The sequence below is a fragment of the Thalia democratica genome, chromosome 9, assembly GCF_965202585.1.
Source record: "Thalia democratica chromosome 9, ktThaDemo2.hap1.1, whole genome shotgun sequence".
In the NCBI taxonomy this organism is placed as follows: domain Eukaryota; kingdom Metazoa; phylum Chordata; class Thaliacea; order Salpida; family Salpidae; genus Thalia; species Thalia democratica.
This window is the reverse complement of record NC_139173.1, coordinates 33428310-33448615: the sequence shown is the minus strand read 5'-3', so window position 1 is coordinate 33448615 and position 20306 is coordinate 33428310. Positions and strand designations below refer to the sequence as shown.

The window sequence follows — 20306 nt, the reverse complement described above, 5'->3', positions numbered from 1 at the left end:
ATTATTAATTGCAACAAAATTTATTTTATTTACAGATTTTTTCACCATACCATTTTCCTCTAGAAGTTCTTTAAATAGCAATAAATAGTGTAATTTTTAATTAAGTTTGCTTATAAATTATTAAAATAATAATATATTATTAGTGACATAAAAACTACATTACATATTACTTTGATCTAACATTTTTTTGAACTGAAGAAAAAAAACATAATCAACTAAAAATTTTTTTTTGATGAACAAAGCTCTACGAAAAACGTTGGTTGAAAAGATAAAATTTATTGCTTGATGAAGAGCATTAACAATTGTAATTCAAGTTTAAATGTCAAATACGTTACTACAGTAAAGTGGAAATTTTCATGTGTGACTCAATTGGTATTAAATTATCAATAATAATTATTTTTTAACTTGTTTGAAAATTTTAGGTTAAATGTTTTTCAAACTTTTAATATTGAATTTTTTGTGTTTATTAAAGTTACATATAAAAAAGTTAAAACTTTATTATTTCTTAGAAATACGTGAAATTATATGTTTATATAGTTAAGTTTTTAAACAAACTATTTTTAAAATTTTACAAACATATTTTTATACACTTTTAAAGTATTGTAAATTTTAAATTTTAATTTCAAATTGAATAGTTTTGTGAATCTTAATGCATGATATAAGTTATAATCACAGCCGGAAACTACAGTATTTATAAAACTTTTTTGTTGGAATTCAAATGCAGAATTTTACTATAAAATTCACCAGTTTATCACAATTATTAGTTCAGCTTCTAGTTTGAAAACTAAAAAAGTTAATCTTTATGTCAACAAAACTTCTATAAAATATTTTGATTTAATTTAACCTACATGACTAACATATCTATTTCCGAATTCAAATGTAAAATAGTAAGGCTTTAAAAAAAGTTCTCTATATGTTTAAGTTGTTATCAAGGAGTAAACACTTTAAACAGTTAAGAAACATTCACAGATTAATATAATATTTATAAGAATTAAAGTAATAAATGAAAACTTTGACGTTATACAGTTTATCAAAAATCCTGCACAATTTAAGATACAATAATTGATAGCTTCTAAAGAAAATTTTATTACTTGATTTAAATTTCAAAAAATAAGTACATTTTTGAAACTTTTTACTTGTTATGAAACTTTTTTTGTACTAGTTAAAAACACAAAAAAACACTATAATACTTGAACTTAATTTTAACTTTGTTAACAAGAACTAATAAATTTTATCTTATGACTTCAATTTGAATAAAATATATGCAGCAAAAAGTAATAAAAACTGAACAAAGTTAATTATGTAAAACATAGTAATTCTAAGTAAAATAAAAATGTTGGTACTTAAAAGTATTCAGCTTGTAGGCTAATTAAAAAAAAACCGAATTGAATAAAAGATTTAAACTTCAGGTTAAATATTTGTAGTTTATATATATTTTCAATTATTCAATATATTATAAGGACATATAAATAAATACTAATTAATTCAAAAACTAAAGAAAAACAATTTAGCTTAATTTATATGAAACTATTTATTCAATTTAAGAATATTAATCCCATAAGACTTTTAAAATATATTAATTTAATAAACTAATTATTTAAACTTTATGTGAATACTTCATAATATAGTTACCTTTTGAAGCATTGTAATAGTGAAGAAATTAGTGTTTTTTTTACAATTTAAAAAGCTCAATTTTTAAAATATATTAACTGGATTTGTAAAAGTTTGTAAAATAAATTTTTGAAAGAATAAATTCTTTATTTCTCCTCCAGCAGTTGAGATCTCTCTATTTGTTTTCTTAAAACCAAAACATATAATATATTAACTGGTGTACATTGAAAATTCAATAGAAAATAAATTTGTGTGATGTTCTCTACTTTTACGCATTTGTTCAAAATAGTTACATCAATCTAATTTATAATAGTGACACTACCATACTAAGTTTGAGATACTAAAAGTTACTTTTTTTTTTGCTAATTTAATTTAGTTTAGTTTAACTTAGTAAAAATTTTTAATTTAATAAAAATAATGAATAAAGAATGTAAAGTTTACATTGAAAATTCAATAAAAAATAAATTTGTGTGATGTTCTCTACTTTTACGCATTTGTTTAAAATAGTTGCATCAATCTAATTTATTATACTGACACTACCATACTAAGTTTTGAGATACTTAGAGTTACTTTTTTTTGCTAAAAGTTAGTTTATTTTCAAAACAATCCAACAATTACTTTTAGTTGCAGATATATAGAAATTCATACTATTTTATTCTAGAAAGTTACATTAAACTTTTAACTTAGTAATAATAATGAATAAAGAATGTAAATTTTAAAACCACATCTTTCTATCCTGAACTATATTACAACAAATTTATGTCATAACACCAAAAATAGATTTATCTAACCTTAAAACTAAACTTATCAGCTTTTGTTGCGCTTTACAATAAAAAAGTTGGTGATTATTTCTGCAAACGAAACAAAAGCTTAAGGGCATAGGGGGGGAGGGGGTAAACACATTTTTTTGGTTTTTGATGTTATTTTATATAGTTTTAACTAAGCTACAAGATGCTTTTTACGGATTTAAAAAATTCAAAATAATTTTTGAGATATAGCCGGTCAAAGTCGGAGGCAACAATAGGATCCTTATGGGAGGCGCAAACTTAAACAGCAAATAACTAGAAACCATTAAAAATCTATCTCCTCCTACGTTTTTTGAGATAACTACCTAAAATTTAAAAAAAATGTTCCTTGCAATATTTAAAAAATTGCCCTTAATTCTATTAACTATTTAGTAACTTGAAACAACTAATAAAAACCTGGTCTTTCTTGCCAACTTGCGCTTCTGCCTTGCCCAACAAGTAACCTTCCCCTCCTTTCTGCACGAATGATGAGAACCTGTTTAAATAATATAAAAATAACCTGTTGAAATAATATAAAAATAACCTGTTGAAAATAACATAAATATATAACCTGTTGAAAATAATATAAGAATAACCTGCTGAAAATAAAATAAGAATAACCTGTTGGAAATAACATAAATATATAACCTATTAAAAATAATATAAATATTAGAAAATTTTATGGAAACAACAAAATATAAATAACTATTTAAATGAGTTATTTAAAAGTATAACGGATTAAACCTGCTGTAATAATACAAATATAAATAAATAATATATATAATTCTATTATATTTCAAGCTTTTATTTAAAATAATTTTGAACATTAATACAAACTTAGTGTGTCTTATATTTTTTTAAGACTTACTTAGTGACGTAACAATCCTTAAAGTTTTTGTTTAATTTCATGTACATTTAGATTTATGTTTTAAGATACAATTACAATAAACAAACTGAGGATCTTTTCTGTTTAACAGAACAGTGAAACAATTATGATATGAAATAGTTGCTAGTATATATTTTTGTTTTCTACAGAACTGAAAATATTTGTTTTTTAATAAACGAAAGATCTCTTCAAAGTGCTTGTATAAGACTGTGACTGATTTTTTTTGATGGTTCTAACCATTTTTTATTTTTGTTTATCTAAAATTCAATCCTGTACTGTTTTTAAAATCAAAAGAGGAAGACAACCTTCATTTCATTTTAAATTGTGAAATAATTTTATTTGAAAACTTAGTGTTCTATTAATATATATATATATATATATATATATATATATATATATATATACAGACAACAAACCTGTTGAAACCCTTGGAAACGGTTCCCACACCCCGGTGCTTCCCCTGCTGGTGGCTCCTCTGCGGGATGTCCTGCGCTTTCGATCCGTACTGCGTGTCCGCGTACGACGGCACCGCTGCCTGGTTGTTTTGTTGAGATTTTTTAGTGTAAATATTGCATTTGAGGCGAAAAAGATTAAATATAACGTTCAGTTGTTATAAATTTAACGGTTTCACAGGTGAAAACGAGTGTTCAGCAGTTATGGTGAGATTTAGAATTTCTAACAGTTGCAGTTTGATAAATAAGGAATTTTTGGCGGGGTAAAGTAAAATCATTATCAAAATTTATTTATGCAGTTGTTTAAAAACACTCTTTTAACTACAAAGTCGTTTTCCTTATGAAGCTTATATAAACTAACATCATTAAAATTTATATATTTTACTACATAAATTTTTTTACAAAATACGTGCAACTTATTGTAAATCAAACTAATTTGTATTTGCAAATCAAACTGACAGCTGAAGTGGCCACTGATGTAGTGTCGTCCCATTCATTGCTGAAGTTTGATTGGTCGTCGTTCCACTCGTCTTGCTGTGATTGGTTGTTCCACTGATCATTGTTGTACTGAGTGTCCTGTGGTATTTAATAATTAACTTGAGATGAATGTGAATACTTATGCTATTTAATAAAATGTTTATGGGGATATTTGTGAGTTGTGTGTCCTGTATTTACTAACAGCTTGAAAAGAATAATATTATTGTTTCTACTGTTTAATAATATGGTTATGGGGCCATGTTTGATTTATAGAGTTCCTGAGATATATATACAAGATAAGGCAATTAGAACAAAGTAACTGAGCTGCATGCCAATAGTTTATTTATATTCAAACTCTAAATATTAAAAAGGGTAGAAATCTAAACTAATGAAGTAGCAGTCTTAAAGAATATTTAAAGAGTATTATTACAACAAAACTAGTTATTTTAATCTACATCTGTGTACCATTTTAAATATTTAACATCTACTGCTCTTTGATGGGACTTAAAACAAGAACTCCTAATGTTAGTTTACTTAAAACTAAAAACAAACTACAAGAAAAACACTTTAAATTAATACTAACCTGTTGGTACTGGTTTTCTTGGTAACCTTGCTGTTGGTTGTCCTGGTAACCTTGTTGCTGGCTGTTGTCATCCCAACCTCCTTGGTCTGTGTTTGGGGTGGTTGCTCCCTGAAGTTTACAAGAAGTTGTTTAAAAACATACTAATTTCACTGTACAGCAAACTCTGCATTTTAGTTCAACTAAAACAGTCTAAAATTTATCTAACAAGACAACTTTACATGGACTTTTATCCTTAAACCTGTTCAAACTCGAAAAAAGTTGTGTAAAAAAATCAGCATAAGATAAATTTACTTTCAAATTCTTAAGTAAAAACTATATCAGTGGATGTTGGACGAAGGACACTATATTGTTAATAATATCATTCTTACAAAAAAATAATAATGTCATTTAAATATACAGCATAAAAAATATGTTAAACCATGTAATGAATAAAAATTGTCTAACAAATGAAAGCAAGCTTCAGTGCCAGTTGGTGTCCAGTTGGCGTTGAAAGTGGGCACGACCACAAAAATATCAAACACATGCTCACATAACGTGATTAGAAAATAAAAACATACTCTCACACAAAATATTTTAAAAAAGTCTGAAAATATACTCAAAAAATTATTTAAAATATTCTCATGCCTAATGATTTGAAACAAAACATTTAAGCATTTATCAAATTATCTGAAAAAAAAATTTTTGGACAAAAACTTAAAAAAACATTTTCAAAACATCAATAAACAATCTCACGTCAAGAGCTTCGGTGTAGTCAATGGGGAAGAGCCCCTGCGCCCCGTTGGCCATGTACCCCTCCCACCAACCCTCGCCCACGTCCTTGTTTGTCACCGTTATGATGTCCCCCTCCTGCATGCTCATCTCAGTGTCGCCCTGTCCCTCAAAACTGTACAAGGCTCTGCGTTGCTCCATTGTAAAAATTTGTAAGTTTCTGTAAACAATGTGAATTAGATTAGTAATTGTCAATTAAAATGTACAGTTTAGTTTGGTAAATTTCTATGAAGAATGTAAATCTGACTGAGATTCATTTTTAAAGCTGTAGTTGGCTCTGCTCAATGTTTGGTCAAAAAAACTGAGTTATCCCGAGTTTTTTTCAAATTATTAAAAAAAGTTTTCTTGTAGTTCTAAATTATTATAATCAGGTTCTTCAAAAAAATTTGTCATAAAAAAACAAAAAACTGAAATTAAATTTCATTTGAGTTCTGGAAAAAATCTGTCATGAAATAAAAAAAAACTTAAAACTATCCTGAGTCAGACTGATTAAAAAAAAGTTTAACATATACTGGGTAACTCTGAGCTGTCCTGAGTCATAGTGCAACTTTTAATAACTTCAAAATATCCTGTGCTATCCTGAGTGTGTGCAACCCTGCTTATTGTTGAAATAATAACAAAAAAGACAAGGTTGTTTAAATTATTATTTCAATTTAGTTGTAACTGTTCAAGGCTCTTTTACTGCCCAACTATCAAGCTAATAAGTAAATTTACATACTAAAATGAAAATAAAATTTATAAAACTTACAAATGTAATACTAGCTGCTACTTGTAAAGTTAGTTACAAACAAAATAAATAAAATGTTCAACATTCTTCAAGCATTCTATTGTCAATAAACTCTTAATACTTGTCACTTTAATTTGAAATAAAGACTTGAATATTATAATAAAACAATAGGGCATAGGGGGGTTCACCTTGATTTTTACAAGTTGATCTTATTTTATAGAGTTTTATCTGAGCTATCAGACATTTTTAACCGCTTAAAAAAATTTAAAGTATTTTTTGAGATATGAGCAAACAAAGTCGGTGACCTCAATAGGTTCCTAATAGTGCAAACTAAAAACGCAAAAAGAATCATTTCACTAAAAATCTATCTCCTCCTTCATTTTTTAAGCAATCTTCTTCAAATTTTCACAGAAAGTGTATTATTAAATTTTTTAAAAGATGGAATGCAGGAATATTCTTAATTTTGAAAGATAATATTTTTATTAAAAAAAACCACCTATTTTTTTTGTTTTTATCTAAAACTTTCATTTTTAATTTTTTCAAAATTCCAACATTCAAAGTATTCTAAATTACAAAAGGAACGTTTCCTGAAAGTTTGAGGTCTCTAGCTCAAAAAATGAAGGAGAAGATATATTTTTAGTAATTTTTTGAATTTCCAAGAAAATTGACTTTTAAAAACTTGCAGTCTATACGTTTGTATCAGAAACTTTTTATAAAAATTACTATATCTCAAAAGTTAAATAAGATCTTTTAATTCTGTAAAAACTGGCTTGTAGATTGTACTTTAAACTTTAATATAAGATACAATGTTATTTTTAGTAAAAAAAAAATGTTGGGCCCCCCTATGCCCTTAAGCAAAAGTTATAAAGTAGTTCAAAATGTACACTTTATTCATTTATAATTGTAAGCTCATAATAAAAATTTACACTTTTGGAGGAAAAGCATCTTAACTTAGTTCAAACAACTGCTAAAACATTTAGTTTGTTATTTTCAAGTATATTACAACCATCTCCACAAAACAATAACCTGAACTATAAAAACAATATGGGTAAAAATTTAGCTACAAGAATCTGCCTAATGAGTACGAATGTGTAAAATACAATGATTCTAGAATTTTTAATATAATAAGAAAAAAAACAGCTAATATTTAATGGTTAAGCTTATTTTTTTTAGTTTCCTGCAAATTTGGAGCCCTGTAAATAAAATGAAGTAAATAAAATAGATTTTTTATTTAAATTTACAAGAAAAATTTAAACAACTTAATGCTACTACAATTTATTAGGTCTACATTAGTAAGAAATAATCTTCAATTCAGTATGGTTTTTAAATTTACTAGGTCAGATAATGATTAAGTACCAATCATTTTGTTTATGAAAAAAGTTTAAAGACTTATGAAGCTAATATAAAAATAAATAAAAATTATTAAAAAGGTAAAATAAACATAAAGATCTTAATATCCAAAAAATTCATTAAAAGTTTTATAATATAGATATAAATAACTTTATATATTAATTTATGTAGATGACATAGAATACTATAACAGCTGTAAAACTTATATAGTTTGTTTGAATATGTTTTAATTTATAACAAGTCACCTCTGATTAAAATGAATTGTAAAATTAAACACTTGGATTTTTGCATAAAATATAAAGTAAACTGTAAAAATAAAATTTATTAACAAAAATATAGAAAAAAATTGGAAAAAAGAAATATTGTTCATAGCTCCATAAAAGAATTAAAGTTTTTGGTATTATAAATTTCTGTCATTAAAAAAAACCATCACTAATATAACAAAACATATTCAAATGATTACTTTCAACTAGAAATTTAATTTGCTTCTGCAAATATAAAAAACTTAACAAAAAAAACTATAATTTTGTGTTTCTAAACATTTTGTGAAGTATTTTACTCTTTTTTTAGAGTAAATTTACAGTAATTGTACACTGTTATAAACATTTATACCGCACTTTAATTTTCTACTTAATAGGGACAAGAAAACTTGTACTTTAAAAAACCTTTAAGTAAATAAAAACTTATATTTTTTTTCAAACCAGTAGCCATACTGTAGTAACATAAATTTATCTAATTCAAAGGTTTTATGATTATTTCTTTACTATTTAATTTTTACCTGCTCAAAATAATTGAAAGTCTACTTTCATACTTTTTATACTAACAACAAAAGCATATAAAAGCTACAAGAATTAATACTAATGGGCTTATCTAAAACTTTTTTGCTAGATTAAAATTGGTATAACTATTTTAATCTTTTTTAACGTTATTGATTTAGTTTTTATAGAAATACTAATTATACTTATTACAAATTATCAATAAAACTAATTTTAAATCTACATAAAAGTTAAATAGCTTGTGTTAAGAATAAAAGTTAAGTGATTATAATTAAATTAATAGCAGTTAAAAAAGTAGTTAAAAAAAAAACCTTGTATTTATGATGTGTATTTAAATAACTGAATTCATTTATTAACAGTAAAACTTTAAAATAAGTCTTAATAGTCTATAAATCTAAGTAAAGTACTTTATTTTTGAAAAAACAGTCCTTTATTTTGCCTAAAATCAAAAAGCCTTCATATGTGCAAATTTAATATTGTCTAGAATTAGCTAATCAGTAAATAATCTCAACAAAACAGCTTTAGCAACCTATATGTTAAAAAGAAAGAACATATTAGTTAAGTAAAACACTTAGCTATAAAACTATATAGCTTACAAATACTACTAATTTTTTAAGAATACTTTAAATGATTCCAGATTTTTAAAATTAATTATATACTCAAAGTTAATTTTAGTAACCCTGTATTTTAAAGAACTACTTTTTAAACTTATTTATACTTTCATTCAGTTTTAACAAAAGAATGACTACTTGCTTTTTAGTAATATGGATTGGGAAAAAAAAAACTATAGGTATTCGATAGTTAAGATAAAAATATTATAAATTTAAAAAATAATTTTACAGGAATTATTTAGGGTGAGCTAGTAGAAATATCATGAACTCTGTTTAAATTACAATACCAGGGATTAATGTGTTATAACCAGGGTTGCCACTTTTTGGGTCAAAAAATGTTCTTTGAGTGACTAGAAACTTCCTTAAGTAACCTTAAATTTCCTTGAGTTTCACTGAGTTTTTTTCAAATCCTTAAAAATTTTATTATAAAAAAAAAATTTACAATGCTAATTCTAAGAACATTGAAAAATTAGCCACAAGGCTAAACAATTTCTAAAATTAGCACTTAAAAATAAGGAAAATTAACTGTTTTTAAAGAAAACTAACTAAATATCATTCTAAATCTAAAAAAAAATCCCTGAGATTAAAAAAAAAACTCAAAATTTCTCTGAAATTTTTAGAACAAATCAAAACTGCCATGAGTTTCCCTGAGTACAAAAAAAGAATCAAAGTTCCCTGAGTTGCTCTGAGATTTTCTACAATTTGAAAATTCCCTGAGTTTCCCTGAATTCCCTGAGTGTGTGGCAACCCTGTATAACTGATAAAAAGAGTTACAAAAATAAATATTTTTAACTTTTGATTAATTTCAATCTAGTGTTAATCTATGTAAATTTATTTATTGTTAACATTTTAATAAAATTTGTTCTTAAATCCTAACCCACCTTACACAAAAGTATACGCTCAAATAGAAAACAATTTAAATTTTAACTAAAAAATCACAAAATCTTTATTCTTTTCGAGCACAAATATTATTAAGCATTTGAGTTTCTAAGAAACTGTTTTTAAAACAAATGGAACATTATTCAGGGTTGCTAAATTTTTTTGAGAAATTTCTTCCAGGTTTTCTGAACTTCTTTCGAGTTTTTGTAAGTACACATTTTTGGGTTTATTTTTAATTTAAAGTTAAGTTTAAGGTTGAAAACTTTGTAAAGTAGTATAACAGCATTGAAGAAAAACTTTAAAGCTACTTTAAGTGTTCTTTTTCATAATAAAGTCTTTTTTTGATATTGACAAAAATACTTTATCTATATGATAGGTTTTTTGTGTCAAATCAAAATTTTACTACTTAACATGTAAAAGTTGTTTAAAACTCTAGAGGTTTTTTAGTGATTTTTGTTTAAATTTCAAGGTTTTTAGTGATTTTTGTTCAAAATTCCTGGTTTAAAAAAAATTCTCAAACTCCAGATTTTTTTGCTTTCCTATTTATTGTCAATAAATAATGAAATTGGAAGTATTATGTGAATAAAAGTGTCTACATTAAAACTAAAGAATAAACAGGCAATAAAAGTCTAGTATAACAGATTGATAAACTTACTTTAAATTAACTTATTACTTTAGTAAACAAATAGATTTTCAATTTAGATGTTTGTTGTTTTTAAAAAAACATCTTTTGTAAAACTAATACAACACACATATGCAAATGTTTAACACAACAAAATAACTTGAAATTTTTTGTAGGTGCTTATTGTAAAAATTTAAGCTTATAAAAAATTCAAAAACAGTTTTGTATACATGAACTAACTGTTATAACACATTGTGCTAATAATATTTCTTTACATGGATAAAAATTATTTGAAATAAAAACATATAGTATAGGCAAAGTCAGTCTTATCATATTCTTTATAGTTATTAACTAGTTTTTAGAGGGTTTCCAAAGATTTTTGAATATCCAGGTGTTCTGAATTTCTTCCAAGTATTTTAAAAAACAAGGTTTATGATTTTTTTAGTGAAAAACTAAATTTAAGGTAAAAAACTGTCTTTATCAGTTTAGAAACATTGAAAAGATACTGTAAAGCTTTTCATCAAATAGTTAAAACTTTCAATGATACAATAAAATTATCATTTGATAGAATTTATGTATCTCACCTGAACTAAATATTTGACAAGTAAAAATAGTTTAAAATTCCAGGTTTTTCCTGACTTTTTTCAAAGTTTCTCATGTGCTAAGTTTTTTATCTAAATTGTCTAATTCAAGGTTTTTCCAGAATGCCAGGTTTTTTGGCCACCTTATTTTTAATGCCATAAATCAGGGTTGTCTAAGTTTTTTTTGTAAATTTATTCAGGTTTTCTAAATTTCTTCTAGGTTTAAAAAAATAGGTTTTTTAGTCTGTTTTTAGTGTTTATAATATTAAACTATTTTAAATAAATGCTTTAATGAAAAAAATTTAACATTACATTTTTTTAATCTTTATAATAAATTTTTGGTATCTAATAAAAGTTCAATTCTATCTATCTGTTTTGTTAATTTACAAATGTCCTGGACAAGACCATAGAAGGTATCCAAGTGGTATCCAACTCAATAACCAAGAGGTTTTTTTATGCACCAGGTTTTAGGAACAAACATTTTATTTGTTGTTTAATATACAATTACATGTAAAAACAGTTTAAAATTCCAGGTTTTTTAGTGATGTTCAAAATTGAAGGTATTTTCTAAATCTATTAAACTTAAGGTTTTTCCATTTTTTTTTGCCTAAATTGTCAAATTTTAGTTTTTTCCAGGATTTCATATTTTTTTTTTTTGCAACCCTGTATAAGTATAACTAAACCTTAAAAATTATTTTATTTATAAAGAAGAATTTGCTTGGACACTACATTTTTATCTGTGATTTACCAAAATTAAAAGGTTTTGAAAACTATTGCTTTTTGGTTTCTATATATATCAGGGTTGCTACTGGTTTTTTGCAAACTATCTCCAACTTTTTAAAAGTACACATTTTTGGGTCTACTTTTAATTATACCTAAGTTTAAGGTAAAAAGCTATATAAATATTATAACAATATTGAAAAGATACTGTATAGCTACTTTAAATGTGATTTTTAATAAAAAAATGTTTAATGAAGACAATAAAAAATTAATATTTATGATAATTTTTTTGAGCCAAATCAAATTACTACATATGTAAAAGTTGTTTATATTCCAGGTTTTGTGGCAAGCCAAATATATTTATATTATTACTTTTTGTTTCTTTTTATTACTAAATCACCAAGATTAGTAAATTTAAACACTTGAGTACAACTGTTGCTTTAAAAAAATTTCGGATATAAATATGCATGTAAAAACTAGGGCTTATTAAAAGTTTCAATTATATAATTTTCTTCACTCTTAATTACAATGTAAATCTAAATTCCCTATAAAATTTCATGAATGCTGTTTCTGCAATTTAAAATAGTAACTGCTTTGAGGGTAAGCCCATGTAGTAGTCATTATATAAAACCCCCAAAGTCATAATCATTTTTTGCAAAGTTCAAAGGTGGGAATTAAAAAAAACAACTTTTTATAGCACAGGGGCGGGTCAGCTTTATCAGAAAAAGTTACGCTTGTGCAGGCTTATTAATAATAGTCTTATGAACTGTAATAAAATACATATAATAATAAAAAATATTAAAAAACAATTATTTTACTCTAAAGTTTTCAAACATTTTTTGCTGTTATTTTTATTTAGTAAAAAGTCACTAAAGCTTAATTTATATTTGTTTTAACCTATCAGCTTATAAAGTCAAACTTATAAAAGTATATAAGTTTAAGCAAATCTAGCTTAAAATGTTGAAAAGTTATTCAAATTATCATCTTTGATAGTATATTCCTTAAAACTATTTATTGATTCACTGTCATAAATTTATGAAAAATACAAGTAAGCTTAAAAAGCGGATATTTTAATTACAGAAGATGTTAATTAAAAATAGTTTCTTGTTAATGCGCTAATAATTTGAGATAACGTGACTTTCCAGGCTAGATTTACCGCACACAGTCCTGGACAAGACATTTAAAGGTATACGTGGTGTGCGAATAGATAACTGAAAAGTTTTTTCGTGCACCAGGTCCTAGGACCAATATTTTGAGCGCTTATTTTGTCGTTTAATAAAAAATAATATTTACTTTTAAAATGCTAATGCAGTCCAGTAGAAGTAAATTTGTGCTTTGCGATTATGGTTTATTTCTAAAATACATAACAAAATAATAAAAGCTAGGTTAAAATATAATATAATAGTTTCTTGTAATGATTAATACTATAACTCTGTATATGTTTTTTATATAGTATCAAACAACAGTTAATTAAATCTTTATTTCAATCATAAGTTCAAATTTTTTATTTTTGTATTCTTAGGGAAATTTTTAATTCTACAAACTAAGCGAGTCAAAAGAATTAATTAACATTGCACAAATACTGTGAAAATTTTATTATTTTTTTAAGTTAAAAAATTATATTTATTTCCTTATTTTTCCTCTACAATTGTGTATGTACTTTTAGATTAAAATTTAAAAAATGCACTGTTGTTTAGAAATACGTTTAAAAGATTATTTGGTATATAAATTAATATGTAAGTAAAAAAAATAGGAAAATTTAAATTCTAAAAATTTGCAGTTATTGTGAATAATATCTTCTTTTTTATTTTTTATATCTTTAAGTTTACTATCATAATCTTAATAATTAGAACTTCTTTTTTTAGTTTTTAGTTTTTTTCAATGTCAAATAGTGTTACGATTACGAGACATGAAAAACATAAGTTTATAAAACTACGATTTGTACGAATACCACATTTTACCTTTATGATTTCTTAAAAAAATTACTTTTGCTACACTTTTACTAATTAAATAATTTTTTTTTGTAATTTTACTAAAGTTTAATCAGTAGAAAGACTTTAAAGAAATCTATTAGTTAAATGATTCAAGTATTTATTTTATCAGCAATAAAATTTCTCTCTTAGATATAATAATAACATATTATATATTCCAGTGAACTTGTTTCGCTAGGATCGTTTGTTAAGAAACGATTAAATTTATATTCTGAATAGTTATATTAAATATAAAGACATTATATAAATTATTTAAGTTTTTGCCGGACTTAAATTATTCGAAACTATTATATATTTTGAGCAATAAAATTATAATAAGAAATAAAATATATTCTAGTAGCAATAATTAGTTTTGTGGTCTAAAAAGATTTAGAATGCTAAAATTTTTCATCAGAAATTATAAGGAGAAAATTTTAAGAACGACCTACGAAAATTGTGTTAGCTGCCAATTAAGCTTAGTAAGTAGTTTTAATTTCAATAATGTAGGTATTGTTGTTTCAGTAACTAGAGTAGATTTAAATAATTAAGTAAAATCGTTTACCTAGCTGATTGCTCTATTTTTATATGTTATTGATCAAAATTTTAATTCTTTCCAAATGAAATTGTTCTTTAAAGTGTCAGAAACTCTTTCTAACAGAAATCAAGTACTGTTGTAAAGAATGTGTTGTTTAATTTGAAATAGATTTAGTAAAATAATGATAAAAACTTAAAAGAAAAGTCATGTTTTGAATGATATATTACAATTAGATATTAACCATAATATATTTTTAGAAGTTTTATACTTAGTAATGAACCATAGTTTAAGTTTACTTTTCAAAATTGCATTAAATTTTACAAGTGTAACAAAAAATAAATGGCTTAATCTAAGTACCTGCTAAGATTTAATTAACATACAAAAGTAAATTATTTTTCTGTTCAATAATTAGGTATGCTGATTAAGTTTTTGTGTGATTTAAAAGGAAAAAAGTTTTTTTAAGCAATTATATTTTATATTTATATATGAAAATATGATATTTTTCTTTAAGCAATAAGACTACAGCAAGAAATAAGTACACTTGACTTAAAATAACTGGGGATAAGTTCTGATAACAGTTTATTAACTTATGCAATATGGAAATTAAATATGTTAAACACAGTAGGAGTTCTGAGGCAACTTTTATCTAACCTGTCAAGACCACATTAAAATATTTGAGTGATTAAAGTTTTTCATAACTAATGAGAAGTATAGAACAAAAGCACTATCTGTAATGTTGCATATTTTGGAAGGTCAGAAGTATTTTGAAAATTAAATTGTTTTGTGGTACTACGTAAACTATGATATTATTTGTAGCTGGTAGGGCTAAAAGTAGTAACTACATAAACTTGAGCCTGTATTTTGTAAGAAAAATTTTTTTGTTGTAAAAATTTTTATTAGAACATCAACTCTATAAATTTTGCTGAGTGCATTTTTAATTGCAAAGGTGTTATGGCTAGAAAAAACTAATTAATCTTACACTTTTGTTTAGGTTTTGTAGTTTAAAAAACAATTTTCAAAATGGCCAATCCCATATTAAACCGAATTCAGATGGAGTTAAAAAACTTTGCAAAGCATGTGAGTTGAAATTAAAAATTTAATTTAAAGTATTGGTATCTATTAACTAAAAATATTTAAATACAGTACTCCTTGAGTACCAACTTAAAGTACATATGAAATACAAGCTAAAACTGAAAATTGTTTTATTTTTCTGTATTAATTTAGAACAGTACGCCTATGTATACGTAACTTTCAGTTGATTTCTGTCTGTATGGGAATGCTGATACTAAGTTGTTTTCGTTAGAAAACGCATCAATATGAACTATTTAAACCATCTGTTATCTTGATAAATTCAAGTGACATTTGTTGTTGTTTATACAAGTTCCAACATTTCAATAAGATAATTTTTTTACTAAATGTTGTTACTATCAATTGATTAGTTAGTTTCATTTGTTTCAGGCTGATCCATCATACAAGCTCGATTTAGTGGGTAGTTCAATGAACGTTTTGACAGGACAAATAGTTGGACCTGAAGGCACACCCTATGAAGGTTTGTTTTAAGTATCTTTTGATAGTATAGTTAAATAAACGACAAACAAAGCACTCAAAATGTATAGTCCTAGGGGCTGGAGGACAAAAACCTTTTGGATTTAGAGTCGCACACCACGGATACCTTATAACGTCTTGACCACGACTAATAGATGTTTTATTAATTTTTTACAACATTTAGATGAAATGTTTTAAAGACTATCTGATAGAAATTGTTACGGATAATAATAAAATATCTTGTAAGCAACGACAAATACTATAAAGCATGTTTATCTGATTTTCAATAAAAATGGTTGTTTTCTTAAAAAAAACATAGCACTATAAATTTGTTTGACCAACGAAATAGAAACTATAAGCACGTGATCTTAATACTATGACGTCATAAAAATAAATATCAGGAGGAACGTACGAGCTGTTATTTGAAATTCCCGAAACCTACCCCTTCATACCCCCTAAAGCGAAATTCATCACGAAAATTTGGCATCCGAACATCAGTTCCGTCACCGGATGTATTTGCCTCGACATCCTGACGAGGGACGCCTGGTTTGTTTCAAATATTAAATATTTTTTTTTATATGTTTTTTTACAAAGTCTTGTTATATTTTAAGTTGTAAAACGTTCTTTTACTTTACCTTTAAAACACTTTAAGTGTTAATTAGTTTGTTAAATTATTAGTATGAACATAGATATAGAAAAATAGTTAAACTTGAATTGATATATATATATATATTTGACCATTTCTAACTTTAAACTTCGACTTGGCTGCTTATGTAAAAACGTTACGACAAATATTCTCTGCTATTTAGCAACGTCATACCGTTGTACATAGTAGCATTGTGTTGGTCAACTATATCTTATCACAGGTCTGCCAGTTTGAGCCTGAGGACAGTGATGCTTTCCCTGCAAGCACTGATGTCCGCCCCTGAGCCTGACGATCCTCAGGACGCCGTTGTTGCGTCACAATACAAGAAAAACAAAGACGAGTTCAAACAGACCGCGCAGTACTGGGCCCAAAAGTATGCTGGAGGTAAGTTTATTTGTAAATAAATATAAGAATGTTGTTATGAAAATGATTAGCTTATTAAAAAATATTTAACATAGTGTTACATTTCCATTTGCGTAATGGTAATATCACTAAAAGTATGTAGGTCATTCAATATTTAGTAGATAATGTTCGAAAAGAAGTTGGCTTTCCATCTGTGTACCTTATAAATCAATGTATTCTAAAACTTACAATTAGGCTTGTACAGATTGAAACAATATTATTTAAACAGCGAAACCATCTGGAACCAAGAAATCTTGTGATGATCTCGTGAAGAAGATGATTCAAATGGGATTTGGCGAGGAAGAAGCGGTGAAGAGCCTCTCCAAGAGCAGCTGGGACCTTGAGGCTGCAAAAAAAGACCTTGAATAAAAATTTGTATCTGTTGTCCGATTGAGTACGCACTTGTTGATCGATTATGATATTGTAGTATTTGTCATATTTTCCTTCGGTAACATTCCTTGTTTTATGGCATCAAAGTGAATACATTAGTTAAGTTTTTTATTTAAATATTCAGTTGTATTTATATGTGATTTTGTTATAAAAAACTTTAATGACTTTTTGTTATGTTAATAATTGTTAATATGTCGTTTTGCGTATAGATTTTTTTTGTTTTTCACTGTATAATAAAACAACTTTAAAATGTATTGTGTTGTTTCAGTAATATAACTGCAAACTGAAATGTTTTAAAAGTATTCAGTTACATGACATTTGAAATTCAGACAATTTAAATTCTTGTAAAATTGTGATGAGTCAAAAATTAAAATATTTGAAAAAATAAATTGTAATAAGATATATTTAATGAAAGTATAGTGGTAAAAAAATGTATTGAAAGATATTTTTTTTAATTTACTACACTTCAAACTTATTACAGCCATATCTTACAAAATAATTAAAATAGAAAGAAAAAAAAAATTGAGCTAAAAGTTAGACTCACACGATACGCATTTTTATTTATATCTGGTAGATATATTTTTTTTTAAGTTGTGGTCTTTCGAACGTTTTTTAATTTTATAGTCGAAATTTGAACATTTGTGCACCAAATTTTGGTAATAATAAACTAAGTCATTATTCTAATTGTATGATATAAGCAAAGTTAGACAAGAAACAAAGTTTTGAAAATTATTCAAACTTAAGTTTAAAAAAAAACTAAACTAGAAATATATTATTAATTTTTAGTTATTAAAATTAAGTTGTAATTTAAAAAAAAAATTATACTCTTGAATGCAGTATAAGCAATTAAGTAGCTTTTGTTTTTTTAAACACAGCAAATGTATTAGGCATAAAAACTTTTAGACTTCATTTACTGTTACTGATAAAGTTAAAAATCTAAAATAAAAAAGTTTTTAGATGGTTAATAATTTAACTTTTTACAAATTCAAACCAAAATGTAATACTAAACTCTCAAGTATTACTGTTTTTGTTTTCTATATACAGAAATTTAACAATTATAAGATTTTTTACATAAACAATACAGATGTATTTGCAACTTAAACCATTATACAAGTATACACAAGCTTTGCAGCTAAATATTGCTGAAATGCATCAACATTTTTTTAACGTGCGTAATGGTTGACAATTTAAGTTTATAATCAGTTAGTTTTGATTCTAAACATACGGGGATATAGCTCAGTGGTAGAGCAATCGACTGCAGATCGATAGGTCCCTGGTTCAAATCTGAGTGTCCCCTCTATTTTTAATTTTATAGAAAAAGTTTATAAGTTGGGGGGCATAATTTTATCAATTCCTTAAAAATCAAAGTTTATTTTAAAGCGTTATTTACTTAAAATAATGTTTTAATAGGTTTACAATTTTTAAATTTAAACAAAAATGTGAAAATAGAAAACTTAAATAATTAACTTTTTATATAGCGTTTTTAATATTATAGAAGCTATTTAAACTATAATTTAAATTTAAAACAAGAACAAAAATTAATTTTCGAATAAAATGTTTTTTATTATAAAATTAATGTTTTTTATAAGTTTTATGAGAAACGATTTGTTAATTGGTAATATAATTATAGGAACCAAAACTTGTTCATTTTACAAAAGAAGTACTTTAAAAACGCACAAAAGTATTATGACGTAATAAAAACCCTTCTGAAGTGTTTTTAGCAATTGAAACTTTAAGTAACTGCTTAATCTCATTAACTTTTACTGGTCTTTACTTTAAGAATTTTAATTAATGAAACTTGATAAAAGTTTTGTTAAAATAAATACTAAAATGAAAAAGTAATAACTCTATAGACTATTTATAATATTTTTTAAAACATACTTTGTTTACATCCGTTGTAATATTAAACATTACTTTTTTTTAATCAAAAGTTTAATGAAATAATTGAAACTTTTAAGTATTCATTTATTTTTTATATCTACAAACTTAATTCCAACTGAAAACATAAATTTGTTTATAAGCATTTAATACAATGTAAATCTATTTGTATAAGTTAGGTGCGCAGTACCATAAAGTTTGAAAGTTTCTAACCTTATATTTTGTTTAAATTGTTTAAAAGTGATAAATGTGTAAAATTTTGACTGCAGCAAGAACTTAAGTTGATTTTAAGAATATATTTGTTGAAAATACACATTGACGATTGTATTGTATTTATAGTACGATGATTAAATTATCTGTTCGGTTTTCATTAGAAGAACTTTAAATTTTAAAGGTCATGATACTAGCTTGTGATACTTTAAAAAAAAACACTTATTTACTATGTTTTCTCAAACGTCTATAAAGCATAAAGCAAATAAACTTTTGTTAAGTGTTTGATATTAAGTTTCTTATTAATATCTGTAACCAATATAAACTTTAAAATCAACTACTATTACAGATCTTAATAAGCTTTTTATTTTAAGTTAATGTTTATGAAAATGAAGAAATCTTTACAAAACTTTGAAAACTTTTTTAGGTTTCTAGATAACAAGGTCGAGTTTTTGTTCGTAAAAAATCTTTTTCTTATATTATATAAAACAAAATACTAAAAACAGGTAACCTAATAGTTTTATATTTCTTTTACAAAAGATATATTTAGACAAAAGCTTTGTTGGTTTTAGATATTTTTAATTTCATTTACAAATAAGCACAACATTTTATGACTGTAAAAGCTTTTGTTTAAAAAAGTGCTATAGTTTTAATAGTAAAACAAAACAAAAAGTAACAAAAGAAAAAGTTGTATTACTTGTTTTATTGTTTTAACTACAAATAAGTATTTCCTAAAAAGTATTTTAAATTTTAACGTGTTTTAGTACATGCTTGATATTGCTCTAAGTTTAGAAGTAAACTTAAAAAAATTTTTTTGCTTCGTTATAAATTTTTAATAATATAATTAAAACTCTTATGTGATAATTTATTTATAAATTGTGTGCTCATTGTATGTTTTTATT

The 20306-nt window shown here is 24.9% G+C and overlaps 2 protein-coding genes and 1 non-coding gene across 3 annotated transcripts in view; 2 read left to right on the top strand and 1 right to left on the bottom strand.

The window, feature by feature from the left end:
• Positions 1 to 5705, bottom strand: part of LOC145843889 (sorting nexin-33-like) — a 47669-nt gene extending 41964 nt beyond the window's left edge. The window contains exons 1-5 of the mRNA XM_082951153.1: positions 5527 to 5705; positions 4795 to 4902; positions 4194 to 4310; positions 3699 to 3817; positions 2814 to 2892 (exon numbers count right to left, since the gene is read on the bottom strand). Coding sequence (XP_082807279.1) covers positions 2814 to 2892; positions 3699 to 3817; positions 4194 to 4310; positions 4795 to 4902; positions 5527 to 5703 — 600 coding nt within the window. The 5' untranslated portion in view covers positions 5704 to 5705. The remainder of the gene's footprint in view (positions 1 to 2813; positions 2893 to 3698; positions 3818 to 4193; positions 4311 to 4794; positions 4903 to 5526) is intronic.
• A 9648-nt stretch (positions 5706 to 15353) lies between these two features.
• Positions 15354 to 17295, top strand: LOC145845219 (ubiquitin-conjugating enzyme E2 K-like). The gene is made up of 5 exons (XM_082952642.1): positions 15354 to 15410; positions 15792 to 15882; positions 16280 to 16424; positions 16745 to 16908; positions 17156 to 17295. Exons 1-5 carry the CDS (start codon positions 15354 to 15356, stop codon positions 17293 to 17295), a joined length of 597 nt encoding a protein of 198 aa, XP_082808768.1.
• A 1246-nt stretch (positions 17296 to 18541) lies between these two features.
• Positions 18542 to 18613, top strand: Trnac-gca (transfer RNA cysteine (anticodon GCA)). The gene has a single exon. It is a non-coding gene; the product is annotated as a tRNA-Cys (tRNA).
• The last annotated feature ends 1693 nt before the right edge of the window (positions 18614 to 20306 follow it).